The sequence below is a fragment of the Mobula birostris genome, chromosome 7 (assembly GCF_030028105.1).
Source record: "Mobula birostris isolate sMobBir1 chromosome 7, sMobBir1.hap1, whole genome shotgun sequence".
In the NCBI taxonomy this organism is placed as follows: domain Eukaryota; kingdom Metazoa; phylum Chordata; class Chondrichthyes; order Myliobatiformes; family Myliobatidae; genus Mobula; species Mobula birostris.
Window position 1 is genome coordinate 49,333,971 of NC_092376.1, and position 19,219 is coordinate 49,353,189.

Below are 19,219 nucleotides of genomic sequence, written 5' to 3' on the forward strand. Positions count from 1 at the left end.
CCCGGCTTTTTAAAGCTTGTCTTGACCGCTTGATAATTATTTGTACCTATGAATCACAGTAAAGATGACTGACAATGCCCTTAGTTGCAGTAGTAAGAGTTAATTTGATCAGCAATTTAAAAATTAGTTTAAATGATTATATTAATGCCAAAATACCTCAAACTGCAGCATATATGCATTGAGGTCAACGTCTCAGCTAATTCCTATTCTATAATTTGAAAATTCTGATTAGTCTAAGTCATTACGCAGAAATGCTACACTGCAAAGAGAGTTCAAAGTTCAAAGTAAATTTATTATCGAAGTGCATATATCACCATATATAAATGAGATTCATTTTCTTGCGAGCATACTCAATAACTCCAATAACCATATTAGGATAAATGAAAGACTGCACCAACTGAGCGACAAACAGTGTGCAAAATATAACCAACTGTGCAAATACAAAAAGAAGAACAAAAATAAGCAATCGCTATTGAGAACATGAGATGAAGAGTCCTTGAAAGTGAGTCTATAGGCTGTGGGAATAGTTCAGTGTTGGCGCAATTGAAGTTGAGTAAAGTTATGCTCCCTGGTTCAAGAGTCCGTTGGTTGAGGGGTAATACTGTTCCTGAACCTGGTGGTGTGAGTCCTGAGGCTGCAGTACCTTCTTCCTAATGGCAGCAGCAGGAAGAGAGCATGACCGAGCTGATGGGAGTCACTGATGATAGATGCTGCTTTCCTGCAACAATGGTGGCACTACGCATAATGGACTGAGCCATATCCATTTCTTTTTGTAGGATTTTCTATTCAAGGGCACTGGTGTTTTTATATCAGCCTGTGATACAGGTAGTCAATGTACTTTCCACTACACATCTATAAAAGTTTGTCAAAGTTTTAGATGTAATAATAAATTTTTGCAAAATTCTAAGGAAGCTGCTGTGATTTCTTCACAATTGTATATGCTGGGCTTAGGACAGGTCCTCCAAAACAATAACACCGAGGAATTGAAAGTTGTTGACCCTCCCCACCTCTGATCCTCCGATGAGGACTAGCTCCTAGACCTCCGTTTTCCTCTTCCTGAAGTCAATAATCGGCTCCTTGGTCTTGATGACATTGTGCAGGAGATTGTTATTGTGGCACCACTCAGCATGTGTGCTGATGGAGAACCAACATGTACAGTACTGTGCAAAAGTCTTAGGCACATATGTAGCTATTACATTGTATTGCTGCCATGATTTAAAAAAAATTTAGACAGATGAGTGATGATAAACCCAATTCTGTTAATGGGTCTGTATTGTGGACTGACAGCGGGAAAGGGACAGCAAGAGGGAAAGCATGGTTGGGAAAGGGGGAAGGGAGAGGGGAGGGAACGCAAAGCACCAGAGAGTGACACCCTGTAATGATCAATAAGCTGCTTGTTTAGAATGAAATGACCTTGCCTGGTATCCCAGAGCTGGGTGTACCTCCACCCATGCCATCCCCAGCCCTGGCACTCCTTCTCTGATACATGTCCCACACCTCTCCCATGGTACTCCGCCCTCAACACTCCCAATATTCTTTGTTCCCGCCAGATTTACCTTGTTGTCCAATCCATGTTGATAACTCCATTTGCCTAAGACTTTTGCATAATACTGCAGTTTGTATTGGGTATTCTATCATAAACTTTAACTAGCAATTAAAAATCTATTGGGCCAAATATTCTGCTTCACCAATTTGCCATAACACTTTTTCACTATTAGACATTAGTTATAGAACGGAACAGAAAGGCATGGATCCAAGTTTGACAATGACAGAGTGGTAGATGATATTATAAGCAATACCAATGAAAACATAAAATCATAAAATGGTTGTAGTAAACAGATTTCAAAGTATACAAATGCTTTGTTGCCTATTTGGGATAAAATGGAGTACTTTCAAAAGCAACAGAGTTACAAAGTGTCTCAGGAGACTGTGTAACTAGATCATTAACAAGTCAAGGAAGGGTTCAGAAAATATCCAAACAGATTAATGGACTGCAAAACTGAACAGACAGAGAACTGCAGTACAGTTCAGGATAACAGAAGTTATGTATAGTTTTTTGTAGCACTGGTTCAATAAAATCTGGAGTATTATAAGCAGTTCAGGGAACTTACCGGCCCTGGAGCATTAATTTACCATAAGGATTCCTGGAATTCAAGGATTAAATTATGAGGAGAGAATGCATAAACTACAATCGTGTTACTTGGAATTAAGATATCTAGAGGACAATGATTTAAGTTTTCAATATAACTCAAGTAAAACAGTAGAAAATTATTTTGGTTGATGCATAGAAACATAGAAAACCTACAGCACAATACAGGCCCTTCGGCCCACAAAGCTGTGCGGATCATGTACTTACTTCACAAGTTACCTAGGGTTACCCATAACCCTCTATTTTTCTAAGCTCCATGTACCTATCCAGGAGTCTCTTAAAGGACCCTATTGTATCCGCCTTCACCACCGTTGTGGCAGCACATTCCACGCACTCACCACTCTCTGCGTAAAAACTTTACTCCTGACATCTCCTCTGTACCTACTTCCAAGCATTTAAAACTGTGCCCTCTCAGCCCTGGGAAAAAGCCTCTACTATCCACACAATCAATGCCTCTCATCATCTTATACATCTCTATCAGGTCACCTCTCATCTTTCGTTGTTCCAAAGACAGAAGGCCCAGTTCACTCAACCTATTCTCATAAGGTATGCTCCCCAATCCAGGCACATCTTTGTAAAACTCCTCTGCACCCTCTTTATAGTTTCCACATCCTTCAAATAGTGAGGTGACCAGAACTGAGCACACTACTCCAAGTGGGGTCTGACCAGGGTCCTATATAGCTTTAACGTTACCTCTCGGCTCTTAAACTCAATCCTACGGTTGATGAAGTCCAATACACCGTAAGCCTTCTTAACCACAGAGTCAACCTGCGCAGTAGCTTTGAGCGTCCTATGGACTTGGACCCCAAAATCCCTCTGATCCTCCACACTGCCAAGAGTCTTACCATTAATACTATATTGTCATCATATCTGACCTACCAAAATGAACCACCTCACACTTATCTGGGTTGAACTCCACCTGCCACTTCTCAGACAGTTTCCAACCTATCAATGTCCTGCTGTCACCTCTGACAGCCCTCCACATAACTCACAACAGCCCCAACCTTTGTGTCATCAGCAAATTTATTAACCCATCCCTCCACTTCCTCATCCAGGTCATTTATAAAAATCACAAAGAGTAGGGGTCCCAGAACAGATCCCTGAGACACATCACTGGTCACCGACCTCCATGCAGAATATGACCTGTCTACAACCACTCTTTGCCATCTGTGGGCAAGCCAGTTCTGGATCCACAAAGCAATGTTCCCTTGGATGCATAGAACGAATTTGGGTCTCTTCTGCAAACAGCAACTGAATCTTGCTCAATTGCTTATTTTGTATCTGAAATCAATAGTTTTTTAGTTATAAAGAGATGTGATAAGAGAAGGTACATGGAGGTAAATGACAGATCATTGTGATCTCAAACCAACGATCATGGAAGTACTCTTTGCTCAGTCTTGGCACTTCATTTGTTGTTATAAACAAAAAGAGAGAAACCCCAGCAAATTCAAGACAGAAAAGCTTTACAGAACATTTTGAAAGAAAAGTCAAATAGAACAAAAGAAACCTCAGCAAAATGTATTTTTAATAAAAATAAAACGCCAGTTAAAAAAAATTAGTTGATCTAAAATCAAATATCCCACACACACTGAAGGAGTTATTTTATGAAAACCATAAATGTGTGCCTCTTATTTTCTATATAATCCGTTTATCAGTACTTAGCAAGAAAATAAATAATGCCAAAGTGGTTGAAAATTAATTTAAACAATAAACTTCAATTTTAGCACAGAGATTTATCAGATTGTTAAGCATTTCACATTGAAATATGTTGAAGCATCCTCTATAGTCTGCAGTGAAGATCACATACAACTCAAAAGTTAAATATTTCCATAACACTTGAGAAGTGCCAGCAGGAAGTTAGTGGAGCATCAGCAGATACCAGATTGAGCAGTCTCCAAGTCCCTTTAAACTACAAATTGAGCACCACACCACCCAAGCGAGGGGCATGACAATAGATCCAATACATCTACAAGCTACCAGTAAAACAAGATTTGCAATGTTTCTTTCAGCTTCAGCTGTATAAAATCAGAAAAATGCTGCCTCCTCCAACAGAAGCATTTTCCAAGGGTCGTCTTCCAAGGGTCAATAAAACTTAAACTGCTTCGCAAGGAGAATTGAAGAACTTGCTCTTTTATAACAATAATGCTTTATGGATCAGGATGACTACGTTACAATGAATGAATAAATTAAATTCCATTATATATAAAAACACATGCATAGTATGGTCTCCTTTTCAAATTTACAATATGTGAAAGTAGTTAGGTATTACCTTCACCGAGTCCTTCAACTTCAATATCCTGAATTCACCAGAAAGTCAATAGGACCAATGACAAAACACCATGGTTACAGGAATAGGTAACCACGGTGACCTGGCACTCATTCCTGAACTCGTGCTACACATGTATGGAGTTTGAAGGTTCTTCCTGGAACCAGATTGGTTTCCTCCAGGTATGCTAGTTTCCTCCCTCACCCCAATGTCCTGCAGGTTGACAAATTCATTCACTGCTGTAAATTACATCAAGCATGCAGGTGAGTGGCAGAACTTGGGGCAAGTTGATGAGAATATGGAGAGAATAGGTTGGGGGATCCAAGTGGAGGAATGCAACTGTTCTGCATGTGGCACTGACTCTACGGGCCTTCTGCCCCTGAAGGAAGCAAGGAGTTATGGAAAGTGGTGGCAAACTCTCTCCTGACCATTCAGCACCAGGCACCTGCTTGATTGACACCTCATCAACACCCAAAGCATTCATTATCTACTCTGCTGGTACACAGTAGCTGTAGTGATACTATCCACAAAATGCACTGCGCTATTCATTTCGGTTACTTGAATAACTTATCCCAAATCTGCAATCTCTACCACACAGGTCAAGGACAAATCAGAATATCATCACCTGAGGTTCCTCACCATCCTGGCTTGGAAATATATTTATCTTCCTTCGTCATTACTAGGCCTAAAATTTCACTTTCCAAAAGCATTGTGGGAGTACACTTCCCTGAAAGATAGCATTGATTCAGGATCCCAAAAATGAATGTTAAAAAAACACAAATTAAATCTGTTAGCTTGGTGCTTTGGGGCTCAAATTGCATTACTGACCATTCCATTCAGAAACCTATCAAAGATGCCCCCTCTATTTATTACATATGCTTTTTACCTTACTAGTAACAGTTATGAAAATATGCAAATCAGTAAGCAAGCCACATACATTTAACAAAAAAGGGAAGTGGGGTTTAGCCGCACTAAGATTGAACAAGACTGTGGGTAGGTTGGCAGGTGTTTCAATGTGTGGTGAAAATCTCAGGGATGGATACTAATGGTTGGCTGCCTTTTTTGTGTTTATCGGCAATGAAGAGAGCAAAAATATAAAGGCATTAGATCGGGTTTGAAACTTACAATGAAAATTAAGCAAAATATAACTTTGCTGTTTCGAACTGCATATCCCTGTCCATTTACCTCTGTACATCTGTCAATTACCTCATCTCAGACAAGGATGTGTACAATGCTTACATTTTCTAGCCATGAGCATGGCCTGCAGTAGGTTAGGATTAAAATTGGAGGATTGCTGGGTGGCGCAGCTGGAAAGGCCTACTCCACACTGTGTGTCAAAAAAGTAAAAATAAATACAGCCTTTCCTTTAAATCCAGCTCTATTCTTAAGTACAGATGAGAAAAAAGCCAGCCCCTCCCCAATTAGAAATGGACTCAATAGATTTTTTTCCCGAACAAAGCTTTCAGCTTTTTTCTTCCGCTTCAGTTCAACATGTGGTCACTCTTTACAGATGCACAGGTGTCCTATCAAGCTTATAATTCTGCCTCAAACCATAAGACATAGGAGCACAATTAGCCATTTGGCCCATTGAGTCTGCTCCACCTCTCCATCATGGCTGATCCATTATTCCTCTCAATCCCATTCTCCTACCTTCTCCCTGTAACAGCTGATGCCCTGACAAATTAAGAACCTATCAACCACTGCTTTCAATACACTCAATAACTTGGCCTGCACAGCCACCTATGGCAATTAATTCCACAGATTTACCACCCTCTGGTTAAGTACATTTTTCCTCATCTCTGTTCTAAATGGATAAGTCTCAGTTTTGAGGCTGTGCCTTCTGGTCTTGACTCCCTCACAATAGGAAACATCCTCTCCACATCCAGACTTTTCAATATTCGATAGGTTTCAATAAGATTCTTCTGCCCCTCATTCTTCTTAAACTCCAGTGAGTGCAGATCCAGAGACATCAAATGATTCTCATATGTTAATCTTTACATTCCTGGGATTATTCTCGGTGAACCTCCTACTCTCCAATACCAGCACATCTAAAACTGCTCACAATATTCCAACTGCGGTCCGATTAATGTCTTATAAAGCCTAAGCATTACATACTCGCTTTTGTATTTTAGCCCTCTCGAAATGAATGCTAATATTGCATTTGCCTTACTTACTGCCAACTCAACCTGCAAGTTAAACCTCAGGAAATCCTGCATGAGAATTCCCAAATCTCTTTGCACCTCTGATTTTTGAATTTCTCCCCTTTTAGAAAATAGTCTTTATTCCTTCTGCCAAAGTGCATGACCATGCACTTCCCTGCATTATATTCCATCTGTCACATCTTTGCTCATTTCCATAATCTGTCCAAGTGCTTCTGCCCCAAAGCTGGAGGAAAGACTGAGTTGGAGGCAAATTATGTTGTGCTCTTGTAACCATGGTTTCAATTAGTTGGTCCACCTGAGTTTCTGGCAAAAGCTTGCCAACATCAAGTTATTTTAAAACAATTCCTAAGATCATACATAAAAAGATTTTTTTCTTGTAACTCAAAACAAAATGATTCCAAATTAAACTGATGCTTAAGCTTTCCAGTTATTTTCCAGCAATGTGATGCTACTTTTAAGTATCACCCACTTATTTTCTTAATAACGTATGAGGTTTTAAACACAGTGTATAGCCTCATCAATCCAAATAAAATAATACAGGCCTCAATAAATAAAGCATCTCAGTTAACTAGATACATGAAAAGTGCTTTTACATTTTTGGGAAAATGCACTTATCAAATCAGCAAGCCAGCCCAAAGGCTGTAAAGGAAGGCACTTTGCAATTATCAAGATGAGTAAGTGAGTGAGTCTAGCACAGATCTCAGAATAGCTTTGTGCACAGTAAACTAGGGGCACTGAAAAGAACAGGGAAAAGCAGCATATTTAAGACTTACAGTACTTCAACATTAAAGCTAACTGACAAGCATTTCTTATGGTGTACAACAGAAAGCAACAGAAGCTGTAATAATATTAGAAAGCCTGGAGAATTCCTTTTGGACAGTCATTAAAAAAAAATATCACATAATAAAGAAAGGAAAACTAAAAAGTAAATGACTAAACTAATAATCATGCTGGTTGAACAAAAGCATTTCATCTCCATGAGAGGCAAAAATGATAAATTAAGCTATCCGAATCAGAGAAATAAGACACAAACAATATTTTTTACAATGGACAAATGCCTTGGCAAAAAAGAACATGGATCGTCTCTCTGGAAACAATTATTTAGAAATCAACAAAATTCAATATCTTATATAGTCAGTGCAATTTCAAAGGCACTCAGTCATTGTGCAGAGAGCTCTCATGTCATTACAGAGACTTCCATAGATCTTAGAGTGCAGTACCTGAATGCAACTAGTATGGCATAGTCATAAAGATACCTACTAAAGCAATGTGGCACAAAGATCTCCATTTTCCATCCATTAAATTTCAATTTTCATTTGCTGCTGACAAGATAATCTGGTAAAACTTTAAAGAATTTCCCCTTCCTTTATTAGCCAGATTAGTTCCCATAGAAACTGAAAAAACAGGGTCTTTGAAATCTTGTAACTTTTAAAAATACTGGTAACTGAACTAATTACTAGCAATCAGGGAACATTTTGTAAAGGCCCTTTTCACTTTTAAGCATGGGCAAAACAGTTCTCTGTCCGAAACAAGAACAAAGATTCCTCTGCACAAAAGAAAACTAACCTGTAATAGTCTTCAGATTCCGAAACACTACTGTCATTGTTCTCATCGGAGTCTCTACATTTATCAGGATCAGGAAGATCAGAAGGATCAAAACTTTCCTCCCCGTCACTCCGTTCCAGGTAAGCAACAGCTTCCTCTTCAGATTGCTAAGATAACAAGGCAAAACAATAACATTCAGTAAAATAAACTTTTTGGTAAATTACTTTTTATCATCTAAAAACAAATGTAGTCATTCAGTTCAGGCTTGAAATAAATTTCATTTCTTTTCACAGCAACATTTAAGAGCTTAAAAAATTGTGCGTACCGATTCCTCACTGGCACCTGCTGTGCTTGATTTCTTCAGCATGAGCTGCACCATCAAACTATTCTATAACACTCACTTTCCCCAATTTTACTTAAAGGATGCAATGTAAGGGAATGCACAGAGCAAAAAGAAACCCATATTCTCAAACACTTTACATTAGAAACAATACTGTAAGTAAAAGAAATATTATTTCAGTAAACTAACATTATTAACAAAAGTGGCTGTTCCCCTCAATACTGTAATAAGTATACCGCTCTAGGTACTATTGAGGGGGCGACGACTGGGTCTCTGGCACTGACCCTGGCACTGTGGCTCAGAAGAGTTGAAGAGGACTGCAGTAGTCACAGGAGGTTTCATAGTCATAGGAATAGAGACAAGATTCTGTGGTCATGATAGAGACACCCGGATGGCATGTTGTCTCCCAGGTGCCAGGGTCAGGGATGTCTCAGATCGGGTCCACAGCATCCTAAAGGGAGAGGTGTGAGCTGCCAGGAGTCTTGGTACATATTGGCACCAATGACATAGGTAGGAAAGGCGAAGAGGTCCTGAAGACAGATTTTAGGGAGCTAGGCAGAAAGCTGAAAAGCAGGGTGAATACAGGACTGAAGGTGTTATATTTGAATGCACGCAGTATACGGAATAAAGTAGATGAACTTGTAGCACTGTTAGAGTTTGGCAGGTATGACATTGTGGGCATCACTGAGTCATGGCTAACAGAAGATTATAGCTGGAAGCTTAACATCCAAGGATACACACTGTATCAAAAGGACAGACAGGGAGGCAGAAGGGGTAGCGTGGCGTTGCTGGTAAAAATGAAATCAAATCCTTAGAAAGAGATGACATGGGATCGGAAGACATTGAATCATTGTGGATAGAGCTAAGAAACTGCAAGGGTAAAAAGACCCCGATGGGAATTACATACAGGCCTTCGAACAGTAGCCAGGTTGTGGGCTACAAATGACAAAAGGAGATAAAAAAGCAATGTGAAAAGGGCAATGTTACAATATTCATGAGGGATTTCAATTTGCAGGTAGATTGGGAAAATCAGGCTGGTGCTGAATCCCAAGGGGGGTATTTGTAGAATGCCAACAAGATAGCTTTCTAGAGCAGTTTGTGATTGAGCCCGCTAGGAAATCAGCTATTCTGGACTGGGTGTAGTGTAATGAAACGGAATTCATTAGTGAGTTTCAGGCAAAGAAATCCTTAGGGGCCAGTGATCATAATATGAGAGTATTCACTCTGCAGTTTGAGAGGGAGAAGCTAAAGTCAGATGTATCAATATTACAGTGAAGTAAAGGGAGTTACAGAGGCATGAGTGAGGAACTGGCCAAAGTTGATTGAAAAAGGACACTAGCAGGGATGACAGCAGAGCAGCAATGGCTGGAATTTCTGGGAGTAATTCAGAAGGTATAGGATTGATACATCCCAAAGAAGGAGTAGTATGATAAGGGCACAATGATGCAACCATGGCTGACAAGGGAAGTCAAACACCAAAGAGAGCATATAATACAAACTTTGTAAAACAAAAATTAGTCAGAAGCTAAGAGGATTGGGAAGCTTTTAAAAACTAACAGAAGGCAACTAAAAAATCACAAGGGAAAAGATGGAATACGAAGGTAAGCTAGCCAATAATACTTAAAAGGATAGCACACGTTTCTTCAGATGTATTAGGAGTAAAAGAGAGGCAAGGGTAAATATCGAACCGCTGGAAAATGATGCTGGAGACATAGTAATGGCAGACAAAGTGAATAAGTAACTTGCATAGGTCTTTACATTAATGTCTGTTGATGGAAGACATTATCAGTATGCTGGAATTTCAGGAGTGTCAGGGAGCAGAAGTAAGTGAAGTTGCCATTACTAAAGAGAAGGTGCTTGGGAAATTGAAAGGTCTGAAGGTAGATAAATCACCTGGACCAGATGGTCTACACTTGATTGTTCTAAAAGTGATGGCTGAAGAGATTGTGAGGGCATTAGTAATGATCTTTCAAGAATCAATAGATTCTGACATGGTTCCAGAGGACTGGAAAATTGCAAATATCACTCCACTCTTCAAGAAGGGAGGGATTCAGAAGAAAGTAAATTGTAGGCCAGTTAGTCTGACCTCAGTACTTGGGAAGATGTTGGAGTTGACTGCTATGGATGTGGTTTCGAGGTACTTGGAGGCACTTGATAAAATAGACTGAGACCAGCATAATTTCCTTAATGGAAAATCTTGCCTGATGAATCTGTGGAAATTATTTGAGGAAATAGCAGGCAGGATGGACAAAGGAGAATCGATGAATGCTGAGCACTTAGATTTGACAAGATGCCACACATAAGGCTGCTTAATAAATTAAGAGTTCATGGTATTACAAGAGAAATAGTAGCATGGATAGAGCATTGGCTGATTGGCAGGAAGCAAAGAATGTGAATAAAAAATGTGAATGTGAATCTTCAGGGGCTCTGTGTTGGGACCACTTCCTTTTAATGTTGGATGACAGAATTGATGGCTCTGTGGCCAAATTTGCAGACTATTTGAAGACAGGTGGAGGGGCAGGTTGTGTTGAAGAAACGGAGGCTGCAGAAGGAATATAGTGTGTATGGCTACGCACTTTCATAAAAGAAATAAAAGCATAGACTAATTTCTATATGCAGAGGATATTCAAAAATCTGAGGTGCAAAGGGAGTTGGAAGTCCACGAGTAGGATTCCCTAAAGGTAAATTTGCAAGTGGAGTCAGTGGTGAGGAAGGTAAATGCAATGTAAGCATTCATTTCAAGAGGACTAGAATATAAAAGCAAAGCTGTAATGTTGAGGCTTTTTAAGGCACTGGTGAGGCCTCACTTGGAGTATTGTGAGCAGTTTAAGGCACCTTATCTAAAAAAGAATATGCTAACATTGGAGAAAGTTCAAAGGAAGTTCATGAGAACGAGTCCAGAAATGAGAGGGATACTCTATGAGGTCCGACTGATGGCTCTGGGACTGTACTCCCTGGAATTCAGAACAAGGGGGGGGATCTCATTGAAACTTATCAAATGTTGAAAGGCCTAGAATGAATGTGGGGATGACATTTCCTATGGTGAGGGAGTCTAGGACCAGAGGGCACAGTCTCAGAACACACGGGCGCTGATTTAGAACAGAGGTGAGGAGGAATTTCTTTAGCCAGAGAGTGAAAGAAGGCAGGAGATTGGAGTTGAGAGGGAAATGGAGTAGCCATGATGAAATGATGGAGCAAACTTGATGGGCCAAATAGCCTAATTCTGCTCTTATACCCTATGATCTTATTACAAGAAATACTGCTACAATGTTGCAACCTAATATTCATATCTGTGCTGAATGGTGAAGCTGACGATTGCTGCACAAAACTTTAAAAATATGCCCTTATCCAAGTCCATTTTATACCTGAGATTCAATGATGATAGAAAATGTTAACAATTCTATTCAATTACTGATCACAATGAAGATCATACAACAATGGTATTAGTGCAAATTGAAACTCTTTTTTTAAATCTGTAGTCTATCAATACACTTGCTCTGTGCAACTTAAGACAATTTTTCAGAAGAAAAACCTAAAGATGTATCACTCATTCAAAAGAATCTGTCATTTTGAGAAAACATAGTGAAAAGGCCACTTGAACTGATTACAATAGAAGCATTGCTTTCAGAATACTGAGTAGAAGCAGTAATTTTGATCAAAGCATACAAAGATACCAGGGGACTATCCTGAGAGTGTAATTACATAATGTTAGCCAGCAAAGTGTATTAACTGTCCAAAATTCTAACCAATACAAAGCTGAATGCATAAATACAATCCTTACAATAGCAATATTCCTTCTAAATTGACTATTCTTGAATATATTTGGGCTGGGGGAAGCACTGTAGCACAACGCTTTACAGCACAGGCAACCCGTCTTCAATTCCCACCGCTGCTGTAAGAAGTTTGTACATTCTCCCCGTGATCACATGGTTTTCCTCCAAGTACTCTGGCTTCCTCCCACAGTCTGAAGATGTACCGATTGGGAAGTAAATTGTTCCATGACTAAGCTAGGATTAAATCGGGGATTGCTGGGCAGTGTCGCTTGAAGGGCCTATTCCATGCCCTTCAGTGAAAAAGAGGGAAGCATATTTCAAATATGCAAGATATTGGTGAGGCTGCACTAAGTACTGCATCCCTCAGTGTTTTGAAGAATGTGGAGGGTGACCTTATTGAAACACGTACAGGGACATGGCAGGGTAGATTTTGAAATATTTCCACTAGCCTCCCCACCATCAAATACATCTTCAGAAGGAGGTGCCTCAAGAAGGTGGCATCCATCAAAAAGTACCCTCACCATTCAGGACATGCCCTCTTTGCATCACTACCTTCAGAGAGGAGATACAGGGGCCTGAAGACGCACATTCAATGTTTAGGAACAGCTTCTTCCTGGATCAATGTAACTCTATTAACACCCCAAAAGCTCAACATTATCTAGGATAACACAGCCCACTTGACCGGTGCCCCATCAACGTTCCAACACATTCAGTCCCCTCAGGAAGCACAAGTGTGTATAGAATAGTACAGCACAGTACAGGCCCTTCAGCCCACATTGTTGTGCCAACCCTCAAACCCTGCCTCCCATATAAGCCCCCTCCTTAAGTTTCTCCATATATCTGTCTAGTAGTCTCTTAAATTTCACTACTGTATCTGCCTCCACCACTGACTCAGGCAGTGCAGTCCATGCACCAACCACTCCCTGAGTAAAAAACCTTCCTCTAATCTCCCCCTTGAACTTCCCACCCCTTACGTTAAAACTATGTCCCCTTGTATTCAGCAGTAGTGCCCTGGGGAAGAGTTGCTGGCTATCCACTCCAACTATTCCTCTTACTATCTTGTACACCTCTATCAAGTCTCCTGTCATCCTCCTTCTCTCCAAAGAGTAAAGCCCTAGCTCCCTTAATCTCTGATCATAATGCATACTTTCTAAACCAGGCAGCATCCTGGTAAATCTCCTCTGTACCCTTTCCAATGCTTCCACATCCTTCCTACAGTGAGGTGACCAGATCTGGACACAGAACTCTAATTGTGGCCTAATGATGCAGCTTTTATAGAGCTGCATCATTACCTCACGACTCTTAAACTCTATCCCTCAACTTATGAAAGCTAACACCCTATAAGCTTTCTTAACTACCCTATCGACCTGTGAGGAAACTTTCAGGGATCTGTGGACATGTATCCCCAGATCCCTCTGTTCCTCCACACTACCAAGTATCCTGCCATTTACTTTGTACTCTGCCTTGGAGTTTGTCCTTCCAAAGTGTACCACCTCACACTTCTCCGGGTTGAACTCCATCTGCCACTTCTCAGCCCACTTCTGCATCCTATCAATGTCTCCCTGCAATCTTCGACAATCCTCTACACTATCTACAACACCATCGTCTGCAAACTTGCAGAACCCACCCTTCTACCCCCACATCCAGGTCGTTAATAAAAATCACGAAAAGTAGAGGTCCCAGAACCGATCCTTGTGGGACACCACTAGTCCCAATCCTCCAATCCAAATGTATTCCCTCCACCATTATCCTCTGCCTTCTGTAGGCAAGCCAATTCTGAATCCACCTGGGCAAACTTTCCTGCCTATGCCTTCTGACTTTCTGAATAAGCCTACCATGTGGAACCTTGTCAAATGCCTTGTAAAATCCATATAGATCACATCCACTAAACTACCCTCATCTATATGCCTGGTCACCTCCTCAAAGAACTCTATCAGGCTTGTTAGACACGATCTGCCTTTCACAAAGCCATGCTGACTGTCCCTGATCAGATCATGATTCTCTAAATGCCCATAGATCCTATCTCTAAGAATCTTTTCCAACAGCTTTCCCACCACAGACATAAGACTCACTGGTCTATAATTACCTGGACTATCCCTAACCCCCTTTTTTGAACAAGGGGACAACATTCGTCTCCCTCCAATCCTCCGGTACCATTCCCGTGGACAACGAGGACATAAAGATCCTAGCCAGAGGCTCAGTAATCTCTTTCCTCGTCTCGTGGAGCAGCCTGGGGAATATTCCATCAGGCCCCGGGGACTTAGCCGTCCTAATGTATTTTAATAACTCCAACACCTCCTCTCCCTTAATATCAACATGCTCCAGAACATCAACCTCAATCATATTGTCCTCACCGTCATCAAGTTCCCTCTCATTGGTGAATACTGAAGAGAAGTATTCATTGAGGACGTCGCTCACTTCCACAGCCTCCAGGCACATCTTCCCACCTTTATCTCTAATTAGTCCTACCTTCACTCATGTCATCCTTTTGTTCTTCACATAACTGAAGAATGCCTTGGGGTTTTCCTTTACCCTACTCGCCAAGGCCTTCTCATGCCCCTTTCTTGCTCTTCTCAGCCCCTTCTTAAGCTCCTTTCTTGCTACCCTAAATTCCTCAATAGACCCATCTGATCCTTGCTTCCTAAACCTCATGTATGCTGCCTTCTTCCACCTGACTAGATTTTCCGCCTTACTTGTCACCCATGGTTCCTTCACCCTACCATTCTTTATTTTCCTCACCGGGACAAATTTATCCCTAATATCCTGCAAGAGATCTAAACATCGACCACATGTCCATAGTACATTTCCCTGAAAAAACATCATCCCAATTCACACCCACAAGTTCTAGCCTTATAGCCTCATAATTTGCCCTTCCCCAATTAAAAATTTTCCTGTCCTCTCGGATTCTATCCTTTTCCATGATAATGCTAAAGGCCAGGGAGCAGTGGTCACTGTCCCCCAGATGCTCACCCACTGAGAGATCTGTGACCTGACCCAGTTCGTTACCTAATACTAGATCTAATATGGCATTTCCTAGTCGGCCTGTCAACATACTGTGACAGGAATCTGTCCTGGACACACTTAACAAACTCTGCCCCATCTAAACCCTTGGAACTAATCAGGTGCCAATCAATATTAAGGAGGTTAAAGTCACCCATGATAACTTTAACCTGTTATTTTTGCACCTTTCCAAAATCTGCCTCCCAATCTGCTCCTCGGTATCTCTGCTGCTACCAGGGGGCCTATAGGATACTCCCAATAGTGTAACTGCTCTCTTCCTGTTCCTGACTTCCACCCATACTGACTCAAAAGAGGATCCTGCTACATTACCCACCCTTTCTGTAGCTGTAATAGTATCCCTGACCGGTAATGCCACCCCTCCTCCCCTCCCCCCCCCCATCCATTTTAAAGCACTGAAATCCAGGAATATTGAGAATCCATTCCTGCCCTGGTGCCAGCCAAGTCTCTGTAATGGCCACTACACCATAATTCCATGTATGTATCCAAGCTTTCAGTTCATCACCTTTGTTCCTGATGCTTCTTGCATTGAAGTACACGCACTTTAGCCCTTCTACCTTACTACCTTTACACCCTTTATTCTGCTTCTCTTTCCTCAAAGCCTCTATGTATGTTAGATCCGGCTTTACTCCATGCACTTCTTTCACTGCTCTATTGCTCCGGGTCCCATCCCCCTTGCAAATTAGTTTAAACCCTCCCAAACCATACAAATTACAGTGCGGTTACACACAGAAATTACTCCAACTACACCTCCCAACCCTAACTCCTCCACCAAGGAAAACAAGAACAGTTGGTGCATGGGTACACTGCCACCAGCAAGACCCCTCCAAGCTGCATCCTGTTCAGATTTGAAAATGCATCACTGGTTCTCAATCATTGCAGGCTCTAATCATCAGACTCCCCACCCAACAGGCCTGTGGGACTACCTTCACCACAGGGACTACAGAGGATCAAGGACGCCGCTCACCGTCACCTTCTCAAGGACAATCAATAAATATGCCAGGATAAATAGCAAGAAGAAACCTGACTGGAAAAACAAGACTAAGGTTACAGGGTTGAGGCAAAAATCCAAGAGGGAGAGAAAATGGGTGGGCATAAAACCAAAACTGGGGGTAAGGCAGCAAGAGCAAAACAGGGAGTTTGCAGAAGAAAGCAAGAAGCCAACAAAATTAAATGAGGGCTTAGAAATGATTGATATTATGAGTAGCTTGATTATTTATGTAGTAGAAAATCCAACTGTCTTTCATTCCTCCCATAATTCAAAAGCATCAGCTATTAATACTTATCGATCAAAAGTACTGTATTCGAGGAAGTTAGAGAGTTTGTATGAGGTTTGTAATTATACCATCATGTTAAGTAAAATGGAGGACATGCTCATCTACTCTAGAATGGGAATGGTAGAGCTTGGCACAGAAAGTACTTTGATGTGTAATAGAGCAATCGATAAATTTGAAGGCGACAGAAATAAGACCATAAGATCATAAGATATAAGAGCAAAAGTGGGCCATTCGGCCCATCCAGTCTAATCCACCATTCAATCGTGGGCTGATCCAATTCTTCCAGTCATCCTCACTCCCTTGCTTTTACTCCATACCCTTTAGATGTCCTGGCTAATAAAGAACCTATCTATCTCTGGCTTAAATACACCCAATGACTTGGTCTCCACAGCTGCACATGGCAACAAATTCCACAGATTTACCACCCTCTGACCAAAGTAATTTCTCTGCATCTCAGTTCTAAATGGACATTCTTCAATCCTGAAGCCGTGTCCTCTTGTCCTAGAATCTCCTACCATGGGAAATAACTTTGCCATATCTAATCTGTTCAGGCTTTTTAACATTCAGAATGTTTCTATGAGATTCCACCTCATTCTCCTGAACTCCAGGGAATACAGCCCAAGAGCTGCCAGATGTTCCTCATATAGTAACCCTTTCATTCCTGGAATCATTCTCGTGAATCTTCCCTGAACCCTCTCCAATGTCAGTATATCCTTTCTAAAATAAGGAGCCCAAAACTGCACACAATACTCCAGGCGTGGTCTCACAAGTGCCTTATAGAGCCTCAACATCACATCCCTGCTCTTATTTACTTGTTACACACACCTGTTAGGGTGCATTCTCCAGTTACCTTATTAGGTAACCATAGCCTTCAGCCAGGAGCAGATGTCATCAGGTAACACCTATTATATTCTATACCTCTAGAAATGAATGTCAACATTGCATTCGCCTTCTTCACAACCGACTCAACCTGGAGGTTAACCTTTAGGGTATCTTGCACAAGGATTCCCAAGTCCCTTTGCATCTCTGCATTTTGAATTCTCTCCCCATCTAAATTATAGTCTGCCCATTTATTTCTTCCACCAAAGTGCAGGACCATACACTTTCCAACATTGTGTTTCATTTGCCATTTCTTTGCCCATTCCCCTAAATTATCTAAGTCTCTCTGCAGGCTCTCTGTTTCCTCAACACTACCTGCTCCTCTACCTATCTTTGTATCATCAGCAAATTTAGCCACAAATCCATTAATACCATAGTCCAAATCATTGACATACAACATAAAAAGCAACGGTCCCAACACTGACCCCTGTGGAACTCAATTGGTAACCGGCAGCCAGACAGAATAGGATCCCTTTATTCCCACTCTCCGTTTTCTGCCAACCAGCCAGTGCTCCACCCACGCTAGTAACTTCCCTGTAATTCCATGGGCTCTTATCTTGCTAAGCAGCCTCATGTGCGGCACCTTGCCAAAGGTCTTCTGAAAATCCAAGTACACTATGTCTACTGCATCTCCTTTGTCTACCCTGCTTGTAATTTCCTCAAAGTATTGCAGTAGGGTTTGTCAGGTAGGACCTTCCTTTCAGGAAACCATGCTGGCTTTGGCCTACCTTGTCATGTGCCTCCAGGTACTCCGTAATCTCATCCCTAACAATCAATTCCAACAATTTCCCAACCACCGATGTCAGGTTAACAGGTCTATAGTTTCCTTTCTGCTGCCTCCCACCCTTCTTAAATAGCGGAGTAACAGTTGTAATTTTCCAGTTATCCGGTACAATGCCAAAATCTGTAGATTCTTGAAAGATCATCGTTAATGCCTCCACAATCTCTCCAGCTTTCTTCAGAACCCGAGGGTGCATTCCATCAGGTCCAGGAGATTTATCCACCCTCAGACCATTAAGCTTCCTGAGCACCTTCTGAGTCGTAATTTTCACTGCACAAATTTCATTTTCCTGACGCTCTTGAATGTCTAGTATACTGCAGATGTCCTCCACTGTGAGGACTGATACAAAATACACATTCAGTTCCTCTGCCATCTCTGCGTCTCTCATTACAATTTCTCCAGCATCATTTTATATCAGTCCTATATCTACCCTTGACTCTCTTTTACCCTTTATATACTTAAAAAAGCTTTTAGTATCTTCTTTGATATTAGTTGCCAGCTTCCTCTCATAGTTCATCTTTTCCTTCCAAATGACCTTCTTAGTTTCCTTCTGCAAGCTTTTAAAAGCTCCCCAATCCTCTATCTTCCCACTAGCTCTGGCTTCCTTGTATGAAATAATTCAACAAAAAAAAAAATAAAAGATGCTATCAATTATGTACTACAATAACAACAACAACAACATGTTTGCCTTCATCAGTCAGGGCATTGAATATAAAGGTTATCAAGTCACGTTGCTGCTCTTGATTAGGCCACATTTAGAGCAATGTGGGCATTTCTGGCTGCCATGTTTCAGGAAAGATGTGGAGACTTTGGAGAAGGTACAGAATAGGTTCACTGGATGTTTCCTGTATTAGAGAATATCAGGAAAATGGAGAGGTTGGACACACTTGGATTATCTTCTCTGAAGTTGAGGAGAGACCTGACAGAAGATAATAAAATTATGAGGAGCTGACTGGTGAGGGAGGCTGGTAGCAGATACAATAGTATCACTTAAGAGGCATTTCAGCAAGCTCGTGAACACGCAGGGAA

General features: G+C 41.2%; 1 protein-coding gene across 1 annotated transcript in view; it reads right to left on the reverse strand.

Moving 5' to 3' along the window:
- ddx10 (DEAD (Asp-Glu-Ala-Asp) box polypeptide 10) overlaps positions 1–19,219 on the reverse strand; it is a 252,448-nt gene that overhangs the window by 35,563 nt on the left and 197,666 nt on the right. Inside the window, exon 17 of the mRNA XM_072263101.1 lies at positions 8,144–8,289. Coding sequence (XP_072119202.1) covers positions 8,144–8,289 — 146 coding nt within the window. The remainder of the gene's footprint in view (positions 1–8,143; positions 8,290–19,219) is intronic.